The sequence below is a fragment of the Lepus europaeus genome, chromosome 10, assembly GCF_033115175.1.
Source record: "Lepus europaeus isolate LE1 chromosome 10, mLepTim1.pri, whole genome shotgun sequence".
Taxonomy (NCBI): Eukaryota; Metazoa; Chordata; class Mammalia; order Lagomorpha; family Leporidae; genus Lepus; species Lepus europaeus.
Window position 1 is genome coordinate 10,610,463 of NC_084836.1, and position 18,137 is coordinate 10,628,599.

At 46.1% G+C, this 18,137-nt stretch overlaps 1 protein-coding gene across 22 annotated transcripts in view; it reads left to right on the forward strand.

Moving 5' to 3' along the window:
* Nucleotides 1-18,137, forward strand: part of RBFOX2 (RNA binding fox-1 homolog 2) — a 323,477-nt gene that overhangs the window by 270,799 nt on the left and 34,541 nt on the right. For 16 of the 22 annotated variants that reach the window (XM_062202909.1, XM_062202912.1, XM_062202919.1 and 13 more), the window contains 2 exons: nucleotides 11,288-11,434; nucleotides 14,814-14,867. In XM_062202909.1, the coding sequence (XP_062058893.1) occupies nucleotides 11,288-11,434; nucleotides 14,814-14,867 (201 nt within the window). The remainder of the gene's footprint in view (nucleotides 1-11,287; nucleotides 11,435-14,813; nucleotides 14,868-18,137) is intronic. The other 6 variants (XM_062202910.1, XM_062202914.1, XM_062202928.1 and 3 more) reach the window with 1 other exon arrangement.

The following is an 18,137-nucleotide window of genomic DNA, read 5'->3' on the forward strand; positions in this document are numbered from 1 at the left end:
CTTGATCTGGCACTCACATGGGATGCCAGCACTGCAGGCAGCAGCTTTTCCTGCTATGCCACAGCACCGACCCTTTTCCTCAAGTTTTAACCTATCATAATGTACTCCATTATAAACATTTAAAAAATACCTTAAATGTTATCAAATTTAGTTGATGTACCAACATGAATTTTAGTGGTTTTTTTTTTTTAAGACACCATAAAATGGCATAATGAAAAGTATCCAGACTCACTTTCTAAAATAAATGTTGTAAGGAAAAACTAAATCTTTCAGAGAGCTGTTTTTCTAACATAGTTAAGGGACTTGAGTCCTGGAAATCAGGCTGAGCTGGTTCAGTTTCCCTCTGCTAAACAGGTAGCTCTTAACGCTCATTTTCCTTACCTGGGAGCGTGGCAGGGATTTGTCCTTCAGAGAGCTGTCTCTAGGATTAGATGAGAAAATGACCAAATCTGATGCCTGCACAGGTTAGATGCTCAAGGACTCAGCTGTCACACTACTAATAGTATTCCTTTTTGTTACTCTACTGAAATAACTAAGGTAGGCTGCTTTATAAAGAAATAAGGTTTATGTTTTTTACATGTTTATTTATTTGTTTGAAAGAGTGACAGTGGGAAAGACAAGAGAGAGTTCTTCCACTGACTGGTTCGCTCCCCAAATGTGCCTGCAACAACCTGGACCAACCAGGCTAAAGCCAGGATCCCGGAAATTCATCCTTCCACGGGAGTGGCAGGAACCCAAGGACCTGGGTCATCCTCTGCTGCTTCCCTGGCCCCTTAGCAGGAAGCTGGATCAGAGACAGAGGGGGGACTCGGGCCCAGGCACTCCGAAATGGAATGGAGGCGTGCCAAGTGACAGTTTAACTCACTGTGCCACAGTGCTGTCCCCAAAAAGAGGTTTATTTAGCTCACGGTTCCAGAGCCTAAAAGCCTAAAAGGTACTCCCTCAGTTGGCATCTACTGAGAACCTGTTGGCGGATGCCGTCATGATAAACATGTGCAGGAGACCACATCATGGGACTCAAAGCCTCTATGGCTGGAGTCGCACAGTGCACTCCCAAAGTGACCACCCACTGGGTCCCACCTCCCTAAGGTTCCATCACCTCCCACACGGCCATGCTGGAGACCAGGCTCCCAACACCCCAACCCTGGCCGGGGCAGGGGCAGGGGCAGTGGGGGCAAGACATAGCAATTAGTCTGTAATTATTTCATTTTGTTGTTTTTAGGCAGTCCCTGACTAACACTCAGTACACATTAACAGGCCACGCAGTTATCTCTTTACTCTTTTGCTGTTTTCTTTCTCCACACCCTTCAGCGTTCATGTCTTAAAATGCGTTCTGATCAAAGTGGTGCATTTCATAGCCTGCTCTTTTCTCAGAGTGCGTCTTACAGCCTGGTTTACAAAAATGAATGTGTGAGTGATGGATGATACGTGAACTGTTGTGCTTGGAGACAGGAGTGAATCCTCGCTCTCTTGGAAATTCACCAGAAACCTGTTCACTGCTCAGTCCACTGGCCATGAAACCCATTTCCCCATTTGCTACAAGACACCGGTCCTCGTCCCACAGAGCCACCCGACCCTGTCCTCAGGGAAGGGCCCATCTGATTTTGAAACACACACACACACACACACACACACCCCTTTTAGATGCACTTCAGGCTGTTTGGCCTGAGATCTTTCCATTTGAGTTTCTTGACTATAAAACACATCACAATCTTCCCTCATTCAAATTTGAGTGATTTGTATTTAAAGTAGTGCGATAAAAAATTAATAAAATTTCACTTTTGTGCAAATTTTGAATCAATGTGAATCTTCCCAAGTGAAAACTTTGTTAATAATTGCCTAATTTCACAGCTGTGTGCATTGGATGGTAATCCACATGGCAGCTCTACTTTTAGCAGTTAATGGAAATATCTATCTTTGATAGATATAGCCTTGAATTATGCATTTTCAGAACCACGCCTCTTGTATTAAATGTGACTCACTTTGAATAGTGGGAAAATGCCTGATTCGTTTGGAAACTGTGACTGGGGACATCTTCCCTCCCCCCCCCCCCAACACACACACACACACACACACCCCACACACACACCCCCTCCCACACACCCCTTCCAAAAACCATTGAACTCAACTAGGAATCATTTATCATTTGCTCTTCATACCCTGAGATCGCCAGGGAGAACACAATAGCAGAGAAGGGTTTATGTGACTGAATTTTTTGTATGTAAAGTCAAAAGATCTACAAGTTGAATGGTTTCTTTTTTTCCCTTTTTAAAAATTTTTAAAAAATTATTTATGTAAAGGGAACACACTCCAGGTATTTCATATGTACAGGTCTAAGAGCGTAATGATGCTTCCCACTCTGCCCTCCCGCCCTCATTCACCCCCACTCTCCTGTCTTCCTTTCTTTTTTTTCTTTTTTAAATTTATAAAAGAAACTTATTTTAATTTTTGATTAATTCTAACAGATTCAATGTGATGTGTAGACATAATTCTAAGAAAATAACGATCTCCTGCCTCACGCCCTCCCTTGCCTTTCCCAACCCCCTTCTTTCTCCCTTCTTTTTTCTTAGTTTTTGAGATGACATTTTAAATGTACATTACAGTAGAAAGGCTTAATACTTCACTGAATAAGAACTTTAACAAGTAAATATCAAAAAGACCCTAGTTTAGTGGGAATATAGACAATGACTATAAATAGTAATTGAATGGAAAAATGACCATTTCACCCATATACAGTAAATTTTAAAGAAATCACAGAGCATTAAAACTATGGTAGTGGGGCCTGCGCTGTGGCTCAGTGGGTTAAAGCTGCGGCCTACAGTGCCAGCATCCCATATGGGTGCCAGTTCGAGACCCGGCTGCTCCACTTCCAATCCAGCTCTCTGCTATGGCCTGGGAAAGCAGTAGAAGATGGCCCCCAAGTGCTTGGGCCCCTGCACTCACATGGGAGACCTGGAAGAAGCTCCTGGCTCCTGGCTTCAGATCGGCGCAGCTCCGGCTGTTGAGGCCATCTGGGGAGTGAAGCAGTGGAGGAAGACCTCTCTCTCTCTCTGTCTCTCTCTCTCTGTGTGTGTAACTCTTTCAAATAAATAAATTTTTTTTAAACTATAGTAGTATAAATTTTTTAAAATATTTTTCAAAGATTTTTTTAATTTATTATTTACTTGAGAGGCAGAGTTACAGAGGGGCAGCTGGGACATGAACCGGCACCTGTACGGTATGCTGGTGCTGCAGGTGAAAGCTTAGCCTGTTATGCCACAGAGTCAGCCCCAGTATAACATTCTTAACATTGGTTTGACAAAGGTATAAGACAGAGTTTTACAAAACTGTGTTTGCAGCAGTATTGATAAACAGCCATTTCTTTCTTTTTTCTTTTTTTTCTTGTTTTGGTTGTAAGTTAAATGGTTTCTGATTTTGGAATGCATAATGGTAATATTAGATTAAGTGTGTTGTTTTTCCCTTCACAAGAATTTGAAATAAAAGAACTTTTCTGCTCATTTCTTTTATAGGAATTCCACATTTTGAACGTAAACATAAATACTTTATTACAGTTGTGCCTGTATATAATTATTAAACCAACTAAACATTCTCTGCATTTTAATATTCAAGGATTTAGAATCTGATAAAAAATTTTAATAAGCTTTAGATTTATAGTAAAGCTGCAAAAATAGTACACAGAGTTCTTGCCTGCCATCACCAGCTGCCCCTCATGTGAGCATCTTCAGAGCCTGTGGTGTGGTTTTCAGAACCTGGCAGTGAGAAGTATTGGTGCAGTGTGGCTAGGTGAGATACAGCCTTTATTCAGACTTCACCGATTTGCCCAGTCATGTTCTTCTGTTTTGAACCCAAGGCAGAATCCCACTTGTACTTAGTTGTCATTTCTCTTTACCCTCAAATATTTAAAATATCCTCAGCTTACGTCTGAAGGCGTTCTAGGCTTTAAAGAAGAGAGAGAAGACTTTGTATTTGTAGGCTTGCCTTTGGGTGATACCTGTGCTTCCCTGCTGGACTCCTCTGCGTTCCCCCCGTCTGTCAGGTAGGCACTGGAGACAGGCTGGAGAATTGGCTGCCCTTCACTTGAGAGACAAAGGTTGTTTTGAAAGCAAGCAGTGTTTCCCCAACCATTTCATTTGTGTCAACTCAAAACAAGCACAGGCTGTGCTGCCCTGTTTTGCTGCCTTTGTTAAAATATGTGCAGGGTGGGCGGGTGCTTCGCCTGGCAGTTAAGCATCCACCTCCTGTTTCAGAGAGTCTGGGTCTGACACCCACCCTGGGTCCTCACTGCAGACCCTGGGAGGCAGCAGGATATAGCTCAAGTATTTGGGTCCCTAACACCTACCTAGGAGTCTTGGACTGGGCTCCTAGGTTTAGTCTGGTCCAGTCCCAGCCACTGTGGGAATCTGGGGAGTGAACCAGCAGGTGGGAGCTGTCTCCTCTCCTCTGGTCTCGTCTCGTCTCTCTCTCTGTAACTTTGTCTTTCAAATAAATACATAAATCTATAAGAAAAATGCAATGCTAGTTTTAAAGGAGGGAGATTGGAAGGCTTCAAACAGGAAAATGAGCTCTTCAAATTAAAAGCAAAATGAAAAACTTCCAGAAAGTAAAAGTGAAGAAATAGAGATCTACACTCTCTTATCCACAATTCTGAAATCTAGAAAGTTCTGATAATCATAAGATTTTTTACAAGTTCTCAACAAAATTGACAACCTTATAGATTTTGCTAAAGAAATATCACTACCTCCGGTCAGGTTGGGTGTGTTCCTTTATGGATTGTGGACTATATATTACTTTTCTGAAATTCTAAAGATTCCGAATTCTGAGTACATTTGCCCCCAATTTTTTTAAAATTTATTTTATTTATTTGAAAGACAGAGACCCTGACCTCCCATATAATGGCTCACCCCCTCAAATGCTCAAAACAGCCAGCATGGGCCAGGCCAAAGCCAGGAGCCAGGAACTCAGTCCAGGTCTTCCATGCAGGTGGCAGGGACCCAACTCCTTGATCTGTTAACCTGTTGTCTTTCTGTGTAGTGGCAGGAAGCTGGAGTTGAGAGCTGAGCAGGCACTCAAACCCAGGCACTCCTGAATGAGATGTGGGCTTCCCAAGTGACATCTCAGCAATTAGGCCAGTGCCTGCCCCCAGAAGGTTTTAGATGTGGGGTTAAAGACCTGTACCCCAGAAAACAGAACCCAAAGAGCTGGAAAATACAAAAAGGAGAAGAAAATTAGAGGACCACTTCAGAATACCTGATATCTAGATAAAATATGTAGAATGGGAATTACCAGCAAAGTAATTGAAGAAAGTTTTGTGGGACTGAGGGTCATTAATTTTCAATGTTAAAAGAAATGATGAAATTCTTTTCTTTCAGTAAAATAAAATAACCCCCCACTATGGATATTATTTTAGAACACGGGTTATATTTGGACAGTCCTACAAGTCCGCGAGAGTGGGGAAAGTCACACAAGGAGACAGGAATTGTAACACCTCCAGATTTCTTCACAGCAAGACCTGACGGAAGTAGAAGACAGTCGAGTGTTGCCCCCAAAATTTGAAGGGTTTTTTTTTCCTACCTAGAATTCGATACCCAGCCAAACTGTCATTGAGGTGGGAGGGGTAAATAGTTGCTTTCAGACATGAGTCTGACTCTCAGTTTACTTAATTTTTGAAATGGAATTTTCCATTTTCCTTTAGCCTCACAGAGATGAAAATTTAAAAGTAAAGGGGAGGCCTTCTGCCACGTGCTCCATCATGTACACGCTCCTCTGCGGATTTATTTTCTCTGAATAAATTCGGTCTGGCTGTAAATTTGGGGGAAAAAAAGTAAAGAGGAGAGAAGCAAATAAGCAAGAGGCAAAATAAAACAAGCAGGAAATGAGCAAGAGGGAAAATAAATATTGAAGTAAATGGGTAATCCATAAATCAGAATTTGGTATCTCATGGAGACTTAGAAAGCACTACTTCAACTTGTACTGCAGAGTTCCCTTCCTGACCTCGACAGAACTCGTGTGTAAACAGGTAAAATATTTGTGTTGAGATAATATTCATAGCGAAAAATGTCAGGAAACTGAAGCCATTTAATAAGAATTTTAGAATTCTGAGATCACTGTGTGTGACACATGCCTTTATTTATTTATTTATTTATTGACAGGCAGAGTTAGACAAAGGTCTTCCTTCTGTTGTTCCACTCCCCAAATGGCTGCTACAGCCAGCACACTGCGCCGATCTGAAGCCAGGAGCCAGATGCTTCTCCTGTTCTCCCATGCAGGTGCAGGGGCCCAAGCACTTGGGCCATCCTCCACTGCCTTCCCGGGCCACAGCAGAGAGCTGGAGAGGAAGAGGAGCAGCCGGGACAGAATCCAGCGCCCCAACCAGGACTAGAACCCGGGGTGCTGGCACCACAGGCGGAGGATTAGCCTAGTGAGCCATGGCGCTGGCCTAATTCTGAGATCATCAAAGACAAACACTTTTTGACCCTCATTTCTAGGATAAGGTTTTGATACAAAAGTCTGCTTTGTGGTGAAATGTGTGATGCCTGGGCTCCTACACATTATTCGCCAAGACCAGCCCTCCCTGTGGAGGCTGAGTTGTCCGAAGTTTGCACAAGTAGGCCTCAGCCATGTGACTGTGTCAGAGCCAAGCTGCTGCCAGCCCTCACCATGAACCATGGGTAAACAGCCGCTGGCCTCTCCTGCTTTGTCCCCCGCCCGGGGAAGGCATGGTCAGAGACTGACCTCAGAGTGCAGAAAGGCCTTGGGAGGCTGTTTGTGCAGTTGTTAAAGTTGCTCAGCACCTTTAACAATAGAAAATAAAGCAACTAGTGTGGCTGCTGAGGGTGAGAACATTTTCCCACTTTTCGCCAAGGTGACTCATAAAAACTTTTATGTATATTTTCTCCCTGATTTGTGTATTTTGACAATTAGTGGTTTACATTAAAATGAGAATGTCAGATCTCATTTAGTGATAGTAACCTAGCGTGTCCAGTATTTCCTATTTCTGCTATGTACCGAAAACCACTCTTCAGCACCTTTGAGTATGAGGTTAGTAGACTTCTGACTCTTTCCTAGATAGAAGTCAGAGCACTGCTGCTGCTTCTCTCCCTCCCCTCCCTGCACAGCCTGAGCTGCTGCACGGCCTGCAGTGCAGCATCCCTGTCACCTCCAGGGAAGCCTCCCTCCCAGCCCCTGCCGCTCCGGGAGATAACTGTCTAACGAGGTGACAGAGTGCGACCCTCGTGTGCTCTCCATCCTAAGAAAAAAGATGGGTGCATGTGGTACCAGAAAGGAGGTGGTCTGCCGGGCTGCCTGGGTTTGAATTCCTACTCTGCCTCTTACCATTGTCACCTTAGGCAGCTAACTTGACCCCTGGGAGTAATAATAGTACCTGCCTCATAGAGTTATTGCGAGGTTTAAAGAAAACAATGCGTGTAAAGTAAAAGAGAATGTGTGGTGGGGGTGGATGAAAGAGAGGGAGAGGGAGAGCGAGCAAGATAGAGACTGCTCCCATCCCTAAAGGCTTGTATTGGCCAAGGCTAAGGCCAGGGGCTCAATACAGGTCTCCCACATGGTGGCAGGAACACAATTACTTGACAGCCCCCACTGCTGCCTCCCAGGACGCTGGAGTCAGGAGCAGTGGCAGGAACGGGGACTTGGAAGTGAAGCCAGGTGCTCTGATGTGGGATGTGGGGTTCTAATCGCTGGACTAAACACCCATTCTCCAGAGTGTATGTTCTTAAGTATTTCTACTAAAATGCTTAGATCAGTCTAGGTTAGAATGTAGTTGCTATTTTATAGAGAAGTCCCATTTTCAACAAGATTGCGTAGTGGAAAGAAGAAAAGATCTGAGACTTGCAGAGAAGAAAGCAGTGTGAAATCGTGTTTGAAGAGAGGCATTTTTCCTGCTGCAGCAATTGCCTGCCCAGGTTCACGCTTCTAGAAAATCTACGACTGGCTGCGTTCAGGGTTGCAGTTTCGTTTGGCAGAATCAGACAAGGAGATTAGCAATGACGGGTTCTGAACCTGAATTGGTTAGAAAGAGAGAGGGAGAGATGGTGAGGAATCAGCAATGGGGAAGTGGAGAGATGATGTTTGTTGGTTCCTGGGAGGTTAAGTGAATGGTGTGGTGGGGCAGTTTGAACAAGCAAACTGAAAAGTTTACAAAATGGGGTGCTTGGGATGGGTATTTACAAAGCCATTTGGGATGCGCAAATCCTGTGTGGTACCTGGGTTCAAGTCCTGACTCTGCTCAAGATTCCAGCTTCCTGCCAGAACAGACCCTGGGAGGCAGCAGGTGATCAGGAGATGGTTCCAGTGTTTGAGTCCCTGCCACCCGCATAGGAGACTTGGATTGAGTTCCTAGCTCCTGGCTTTGGCATTTGCCCAGCGCAGCCATTGCATGCGTTTGGGGTGAGAACCAGCAAATGGAGCACTATCTCTCTCTCTGCCTCTCAAATAAATAATTTTTAAAAGATTTATTTTTTTAAAGATATATTTATTCAAAAGTCAGAGTTACACAGAGAAAGAGAGAAAGAGGTCTTCCATCCAATGGTTCATTCCCCAACTGGCCACAACAGCCAGAGCTGTGCCAATCTGAAGCCAGGAGCCAGCTGCTTCTTCAGGCTCTCCCACGCGGGTACAGGGGCCCAAGGACTTGGGCCATCTTCTACTGCTTTCTCAGGCCATAGCAGTGAGCTGGATAGGAAGTAGAGCAGCCAGATCTTGAACCAGTGCCCATATGGGATGCCGGCGCTTCAGGCCAGGGCATTAACCCACTGCGCCACAGCACCGGCTCCAAGACTTACTCATTTGAAAGGTAGAATTACAGAGAGACAGAGAGAGCTTCCATCTGCTGGTTCACTCCCCAAATGATCACAGTGGCTGAAGTTGGGCCAGGCTGAAGCTAGGAACCAGGAGCTTGCTCCAGGTCTCCCATGTGGGTTCAGGGGCCCAAGCACTTGGGCCATCCTCCACTGCTTTCCCCAGCACATTAGCAGGGAGTTGGATCAGAAGCGGAGCGGTTGGGTCTCAAACTGGTGCCCATATGGGATGCTGGCACTGCAAGGCGGCGGCTTAACCCACTACACCACAGTGGCAGCCCCAGAAACCAATTTTTTAAAACTAGGTGTTTACTACAAACTGGAAAATAATGATTCTAGCATCCAGCCTTTTCAAAGTGGGTCTTCAAGACAGCAAAGAATTGTCAGGAGCAGCAAGCAGGTGCGCAGGCAGCATGCTTCGAAACAATCACAAGTCAGCACCTGTGCTGCCCCTTCACATGACTGACAGGCCATGTGGACGACACGTGAGCTCCATAGCAAACTGGTTTGGAGCTTGCAGAGTCGGGCTTTCAAACTTCTCAAAGTGATGCATTTTCATCCTGCAGATCACATCAAGTTTGAAAGTGGGGCAGGTGTGATGGCGCAGTGGGTTGAGCCACGTACCATAACAGTGCCTGAGTTCAAGACCTGCCTCTGCTTCTGACCCAGCTTCCTGCCGCTGTGCGCCCGAGAGGCAGCAGATGATGGCTCGAGGCCTTGGTTTCTTCACAGCCGTGTGAGAGACGTGGAGGGCGTTCCTGGCTCCGATGTCTTTAGCTTGGCCCAGCCCAGCCTGTCACAACATTCGGATGGTGAAATGGTGGATGGAAGATCTCTCTCTGTCACTGTTACTCTACCTTTCAAATAAATAAATAAAAACTTTTAAACATAAAATTTAATAGTAGAGACAGTTCTGTGTGATCCAGCTGTGAGACGGCAGACAGGTGTGAAGATACGTGGATGAGCATTGGCTGGGAACGGTGTTTGTTGCTTTGACTGCACGTTGGTGGCCGTGATGCTGCTCGTTACTTAGTGAGCTTCGTCTCTGAATGGAGTGTGTTTTGTTTAGTCCGCGTCGTGCCCAGATTGATGATTGAAAACTTGACACTTCCTCAGAACGTCGCTTCCTCGCTCTTCCCTTTCCTGCTATTTTTATATCACATGAATCATTGCACAGTTAAGCCATCTGCAAGGCCTGAATGGAGTGAGATAAAAAGCTGCCATCACTTAGACTGACACATGAAAAGCTGGTATTCATTCGGAGTTTATTCCTGAGTATCTTCTGTATTTTAAACTTTCACACTTCATTTCAGGGTGACTGCTAATATCGCCGAAGGGAAGTGTCTCTGATTCACGTTTCTTTGAACATTGGGTCTAAGGGAGGGAATCTGCCCTGTGTCGCCCAGAGGAATCCATTAAAGACTCAATTCTCTCTCAGTTAGATAATGAGAAGGGCAAATTCCGCTCCGATTTTGAAAGCAGTTTGGCTTAATCGTCTTGGCGAGCCATCCAGAGTGGCATGTCCTTGATGGGGAATGGTGAAGACAGAAAGGTCTCCAGTTGCCAGATGGGTGCTTCAGAATGCACATCTTTGCGTGCCTAGAACGTCACATGTTGGATATTTATCAGCAGTGTTTCTCAACAGAACAGCTTTTTTGAGGATTGAGTGAAAAGAAATCAGATAAACATGGGTCTGGGATTTGCAAAGGAGAGGGTTAATTAAAAATGCATACCCATGGCGCTCATACTTGTCTCAGCACTGCTGTGTGCAAATCTGCCACTTGTAGGATGTGCAGTAGATTGGTCAGGGCTCCTTAGCGCCTTTTCCAGCCAACAGAGTGTCTAGAAGCAGCTCTGCTGTGGGCTGTGGAAGGATGAGTTCCCTATCCTAAAGTTAGCTGGAATCGCAGAAATTAAGGACAGCATGGACTTGCTCCAGCGTCAGGTGTCTTTTAGTTTTGAGGCAAATTGCCCATTGTCACCAGGCTTTTCTTCTTCGTAAATAATATTTTAATAATCCTTTGGCAGCCTAGCAGTCATGAACTCTAAAACGAATATATGGAATGAGATACAAACATAACGCCTGTTGTGTTTCCTTGAGGGAGCTGAGGTGATACACCAAGAAAACGCAGTGATTCCACAGCCGAGTACAATCCATTCTTTCTTTAGAAACAGAATGGTCTCACAATTAGAAGACTGGACCGAGAATCTACTAAAGGCGCTATTTTTACATCTTCACTCTCTGCATGAGTCTCCTTGTGATCTTGGGCGAGTCCCTTAAGGCTTCTGTGTGTCAGCTCCCGTTTTACTAACGTGCTGTAAATATGCGTTGTGTTTGTAGACTGCATAGCAGTTTGAGCCCAGGTCGTGTATCTGGGTTGTTTGTCTTGTGGGGACACACGTGTTGGGGAGGGGGGGACACGGACTGATTCACAGCATGCCCGTGAAGTGCTTATGTTTCCTTCTCTCCTTAGCAGACAGAAGGCGGAGCACAGACAGACGGCCAGCAGTCACAGACACAAAGTAGTGAAAATTCAGAGAGTAAATCCACCCCTAAAAGACTGCATGTCTCCAATATTCCTTTCCGCTTCCGGGACCCTGACCTCCGACAGATGTTTGGGGTAAGTCTCTGCAGTCCTTTCCAAGTTAAGTGGAGTGGAAGCCACCAGATGTGTTGTCGTTAGTACTTCAGGAAAGCACCTGAGCAAACTCTGCTCATTCTTAGAGACCCTTCCTACACCCAGCCCGCTCCAGACTGGCCTCAACACAGTCACACGCACGGGAGGCGACCTTGCCGCTCAGTCTGCTGTCAGGGGCTTCCTGCACCGTGAGCGTGTCAGTGCTGGGGCCGCCCGGTCACACAGCCGTCTCCGTGAGCACGCAGTCCGTGAGCGTGTCAGTGCTGGGGCCGCCCCGGTCACACAGCCATCTCCGTGGACACGCAGTCCCGTGAGCGTGTCAGTGCTGGGGCCACCCGGTCACACAGCCGTCTCCGTGGACACACAGTCCCGTGAGCGTGTCAGTGCTGGGGCCGCCCCGGTCACAGCCATCTCCGTGAGCACGCAGTCCGTGAGCGTGTCAGTGCTGGGGCCGCCCCGGTCACACAGCCATCTCCGTGAGCACGTAGTCCGTGAGCGTGTCAGTGCTGGGGCCGCCCCGGTCACACAGCCATCTCCGTGAACACGCAGTCCCGTGAGCGTGTCAGTACTGGGGCCGCCCTGGTCATACTGCCGTCTCCGTGGACACGCAGTCCCGTGAGTGTGTCAGTGCTGGGGCCGCCTGGTCACACAGCTGTCTCCGTGGACACGCAGTCCCATGAGCGTGTCAGTGCTGGGGCCGCAGCCCGAGGGCCACCCCGGTCACACAGCCGTCTCCGTGGACACGCAGTCCCGTGAGCGTGTCAGTGCTGGGGCCACCCGGTCACACAGCCGTCTCCGTGGACACGCAGTCCCGTGAGTGTGTCAGTGCTGGGGCCGCCTGGTCACACAGCTGTCTCCGTGGACACGCAGTCCCGTGAGCGTGTCAGTGCTGGGGCCGCAGCCCGAGGGCCGCCCCGGTCACACAGCCATCTCCATGAACATGCAGTCCCGTGCTTATTTAGTTCACAGCATGTTCTTTCAGAGCCCTGATTCCTGACCCTGTCTCGACCTTGGAAATCATGTGGGAGCTTAAAGACTGCTGCCTGCGTCCCACACCCCGTGGTGGGGACCTGCTTGGCCCGGGTATGACTGGGCCTCAGGCGTTTTCACTGCATCTCCCAGGTGACTCTAGCATGAGGTTAGCTCTGGGGACCACTCTTCTTCCTCCTGTCATGGTCTTGGATCTTTCTCTGCTCCACGTAAGCCCAACACAGCACTGCTTCCTGTCCTCTGTCTCGACTTCAGGACTAGGAGCTGGGCTCAGGGCTGCCCTCTTACTGCTCTCTGCTCTGCCACTGCACTAAGAAGACACCCAGCACAGAGAGTACAGGTTTAGAGGTGGCTCATTAGAGTGGAAAGGTGTGGATTCTGACCTCAGAGAGCCTGGGTTCAAATTCTGTTAATGACCTTGAGAATTTCATGTAATCTCTCTGAACTTGAGTTTTGGATCTAAAAATAAAGATTTTCTTTTTTTTAATTTTGTATTTATTTGAAGGGCAGAGTCGCAGAGAGGGAGAGGCAGAGAAATGTCTTCCACCCTCTGGTTCACTCCCCAGATGGCTGCAACAACCAGGTCTGGGCCAGCTCCACCTGGTCTCTCACATGGGTGGCGGGGCCCAAGAACTTGGACCGTCATCTGCTGCCTTCCCAGACTCACCAGCAGGAAGGCGAGTCAGAAGCAGAGCAGCTGGGACTCAAGCCATCACTCCCAGTAGGATGCCGCCATTGCAAGGGGCAGTTTAACCTGCTGTGTGGTACTAGCCCCTGGAGAGTCCGTTACTCAGAGGAAGGTGTGAGGCAGAGACACTTCTGTATTCACTTCATGTGCCTTCAACCCGTATTCACCCAGTTTTGTCCTCCTGTATATGAGGGTACTTCCACCAGAAAACTTTAGTGGAAAATGAAATTAAAAGGTAACCTTATTTTTAGTGTGAAAAATTTTTTGAAATCCATGCATAATTTTTTCATAATACACATTTTCTAAGAACTTTTTTAAAAATCTGCATATGCACAGATTTCAAGTTTTTTTGTTTTTTTGTTTTTTTTGGACAGGCAGAGTGGACAGTGAGAGAGAGAGACAGAGAGAAAGGTCTTCCTTTGCCATTGGTTCACCCTCCAGTGGCCACCGCGGCCAGCGCACTGTGCTGATCCGATGGCAGGAGCCAGGTGCTTCTCCTGGTCTCCCATGCGGGTACAGGGCCCAAGCACTTGGGCCATCCTCCACTGCCCTCCCGGGCCACAGCAGAGAGCTGGCCTGGAAGAGGGGCAACCAGGACAGAATCCAGTGCCCCGACCGGGACTAGAACCTGGTGTGCCGGCGCCACTAGGCGGAGGATTAGCCTGTTGAGCCACGGCGCCGGCTAGATTTCAAGTTTTTTACACCCAAAGGAACTTCTCTTTTTTTCATTCCATTTCCTATGAAGTTTTTGAAGTCCCTTGTGTACCCAACCGCAGATCTTGTGTTTTGTGTGACTTCTCTAGTCAGCTGTTTAGCTGGCTAAATAGAGTGAATTTGGCTTTGTCCTTAGCGTTGTTTGCTTTTCCAAGTGTTAAAGTATTTAAATAATTGTCAATTAGAGTTTTACCTAAAATATTCTTGATGTTAGCTGCAGAGATACTAAAGTGGCAAATATATGGAATGATCTTTAATGTCAAAAAGTGTGTAAGTACAATGGACTGACTTATGGCATAGAGGAATGGTAACAAGGAGAGGTACTTACTGAATTGGGTCGTTGTTCCTAATCTGTTTCCAAGTTGAAAATGCAAGGTTTTAGCAATACCTGGAGTGTGCCTGATGCTGTGGTCGCCTTGGTCGCGTGCCCGGGGGAAGTCCAGAGGCCTGCCTCCCAGAATGTCGAGACGAGGGCCTTGCATGCCATCTTTATTTCTATTCCCTTTTCCTTTCTGCTCGTATTTTACACAATGAATGTGGTTTACTTGCATTAATTTAAAAAGAAAGGGGAGGAAAAGCAGCCTTCCATAGCATATAATTCTACTTAGATTTACTTTTAAAAACTGAGACACTGGAGAACTGGAGGTGGAGTGGGGAAAATCCTCAGTGCTTGTGCACACAAAGCGGTGTGTGATAGGCTGACGCCGGATATCAACACCGGCTTCCACGTGTGGAGGCCAACAACTTGAGTAAACCGAGGAAGGAGTGAGAAGGACAGAACATGAACTCAGCGATGGAAAATCAGGAGCTGATTTGGGAGCTGCCCACAGGCAGAAACATGGGGAGTGAATGAGTGCTGGTTTAAGGAGAAAGGGGCGGGGGGGGGGGGGTAGCCCCTTCTCAGAAGAAAATAAAGCGTGTGGATAAAAAACTGGTCACAAATAGATGTTCCGATTTTTGTCTCTGCAGCAGTTTGGCAAAATCCTAGATGTAGAGATAATCTTTAACGAACGTGGCTCTAAGGTAAGCTCCATTTCAGTATCAAGTGTGCGTGGTTGCTTTTTGAGTTCTTTGTTTTTTAACAGTAAGCACTCAGACAACAAGTCTGCAGAGAAGTGTTCTAACTGTTCACCGTGGTTTACGTTATCTCTAAAAGTAAGCTTCCACGTGGCCCCCCTTTACACTGGGAAGATGGTGGGAAGCAGGAGATGTTTGAGGAGGTGTGGCCCAAGGAAGATGGGAGGTAGGAGATGACAGTCCTTTATCTAACTGAAATTTGGACTAAGCTTTAGTTTTGAGAAAGAGAAGTCTGAAAAATAAAATTCTATGAGGATTCGACTCTGAATTCTACCAGAACAATTCAGCCTTTTAAAGTGCAACTTCAGTGTCAAACTTAGAACAGATTTAATGTTTTAGTTACTCAATAGACTTTCTCTTTTAATTTTTACTTATTTTTTATTTGAGAGGAAAAGAGCCAGAGATATACCGCCCATCAACTGGTCAGTCCTCAGATGCCCAGCAGAAGGGAGTTCAAGCCAGGTTTTCCATGTGGGTGGCAGGGCGCCAATTAGTTGAGCCACACCTGCTGCTTCCCAGGATGCTCACTGGCAGGAAGCTGGAGCCAGGAGCAGAGCAGGCATGCAGATCCATGCACTTGGATGTGGGTTGCAGCTGTCTCAGGGGGATGTCTGAGCCATCATGTCAAATGCACACCGCTGGCTGTTTTGAATAAATTTTGTCAAAGCCTAGTGACTTGCAAATTCTGATTTCCTCCACTAAGTTATACCCAGAGAGGCAAATTTCAGCATGCAGTGTTAGTTATTAATATATTGACTTTTTACCTAAGACTGAAAGTAGTAAACTGTGCAATTAGCTTATATTCTTTTCTGATTGTGTTATATAAGAGCTGAAATTTTCACTAAAAATTATTTCCCCAATTTTTAAGTTTTAATTTAGCTTCTGTTGAACTTGAAAATAGTTGTTGGTTATGTTTAAATGTCCTAAGAATATAATTTGGGGAGATGCTAAATAAAGCCAACAAATGGGGTAATATTTACCTCTCTTCAATTTCCTACTCTAAATTCATATAACATATGAATACATTAACATACACTAAATTCATGCAACATATACATACATTAACATACACCCCCATCCACCCATCTGTCCTGCTAGGGACATATATATTCGGTGTTGTAATTCTCCTAATGATGGTCCCCTTCCTCTATAGAATATGTCAACACTAAAAGTGTTTAAGTCTGACTGTAACAATTATTTGTTAATTAAGAGTATAATTCTTAAATTATACTCTGAGCTTTCAGTTTCAGTTAAAGCAAAAAAAGATTAATATGCCTATACAGAACTTTCTCCAGCACTGAACTTGGTAAGTATTTTTCAAGTGAAATTTATTAACTGCAACCAGTAAAACTGTGCTTGTGTTTTTCTCACAGTGGTTTTCTGTTCTTTTGTTGTCCAGTTTGCATTTATTTTTTGTGATCTTTTTAGCTACAGGGTGGGAAGATGACAGTGGTTTAGAGGTGGGAAGCACATGAATGTAAAATAAATGAATGAAGAGTATTGAGCACACTGGTGTCTGAAGTAGCAGTGTAAATATTTTTGAAGTTGAGTATGTTCACTCAGAGCACTCTTCCCGAGGCTCTACCAGCCAGAAGCCCACTACCATTCTTCAGGCATTGAGGACTTGCCCCTCACCCGGCAAACGATTTGATTGAATTATTACGAAGCAAAGGAAATTGATCTTTCTTAAGGCTTCCTTTCATTGACTTCAAGGATTTCCCCACTACTAAAATGTTTTAAATTTGCCTGATCCAGTTACATCTCCCATGTGATTTCCACTTTATGTGCCTTCCTTTTCTCACATGCCGCCTCTCGCAGCTCGATGCTGTGTCCTCACTGCCCCTTTTTTCCTTTGGGCCCCTCAAGGGGACGTGGACTGTGTGCTCAGTGCCCTTTCCCTTGGGCCCCTGAAGGGGACATGGACTGTGTGCTCACTGGCAGGAGCTCTTGGGACAAAGCACAGGATCTGGAATTGGCCTGCATCTGCCTTCAAGGGCCCGTGCGAAACTTTGTCTTCGTCCGTTGCCCATCTCTGCTGCCAAGTTCTTCCCGGCCAAAGGTTCAGTTTCCCCTAGCATTGTTTGTGGGCTGCTGATGGAGATTTATTTTGGAGCCAGACCTATAGATGCCTCCCCTGGAATCCATCTCAGATAAAGTAATGAGTACTTTTCTTTTTGTGAATTAAATTTAGGTTTTCTTTTTTATGTTTGGGGTTAACATTAAACCACGGCATGTCTTGAAAAGAACAGAGAAAGGACACTTCATGTGATCCTGTAGTTCAGCGTCGCTCTGACTGCTAAACAGAGTGCTTTTCTGTATAGAAATTAGCTTTATTGAATTTTTTAAAGCAGTAATGGAAAACCTAGTCAGCAAACAATTCCGAGATCTATACTACTTACCTATAAAATGGGATTTAATCAAATTGCTCCCAAACCAAAAGTAGCTTTTTACCCTATCTCGGATTGTGCCAGGAGACTGTTGGCCCAGGGTCTGGACTGTGCCGCCTGAGACCCTGGGCAGCCTGGGCTCCAGGCCCGCCCAGACTGCACGCCTGCCCCTGTTCAGCCGCTGCCATCCTGCTTGCTGTGCTGCAGGAAGTACTTCTGTACTGGGGACCCTTCCCCTCTTCTCTTCTCAAACCTCATCTTCTGGGTTTGTCTTAGCATTTGTCATATCATCAACACACACACACGACATGCATTTTTAAGTGATTTCATGTGAGTTTTTTTTTTAAAGATTTATTTATTTATTTGAAAGTCAGAGTTACACAGAGAGGAGAGAGAGAGAGAGAGAGAGAGAGGTCTTCCAGGTGGTGGTTTACTCCCCAGTTGGCCACAACGGCCAGAGCTGCGCCAATCCGAAGCCAGGAGCTTCTTCTGGGTCTCCCATACAGGTGCAGGGGCCCAAGGACTTGGGCCATCCTCTACTGCTTTCCCAGGCCACAGCAGAGAGCTGAATCGAAAGTGGAGCAGCCGGGTCTCGAACCAGCGCCCTTATGGGATGCCGGCCCTTCAGGCCAGGGCGTTAACCCACTGCGCCACAGCGCCGGCCCCCATGCGAGTTTTTGGTTTCACTACTTCTTATTCCCTACTTTGTAAAAACATATGGTTGGCAATGGGTAGTTGTTCATGATTAACCAAAGGAAGACTGACCTTTTGAAAACGTGCAGTTAGAATATATTATGGGAAATGCGCCACCAAGAAATTCAGTTACTCA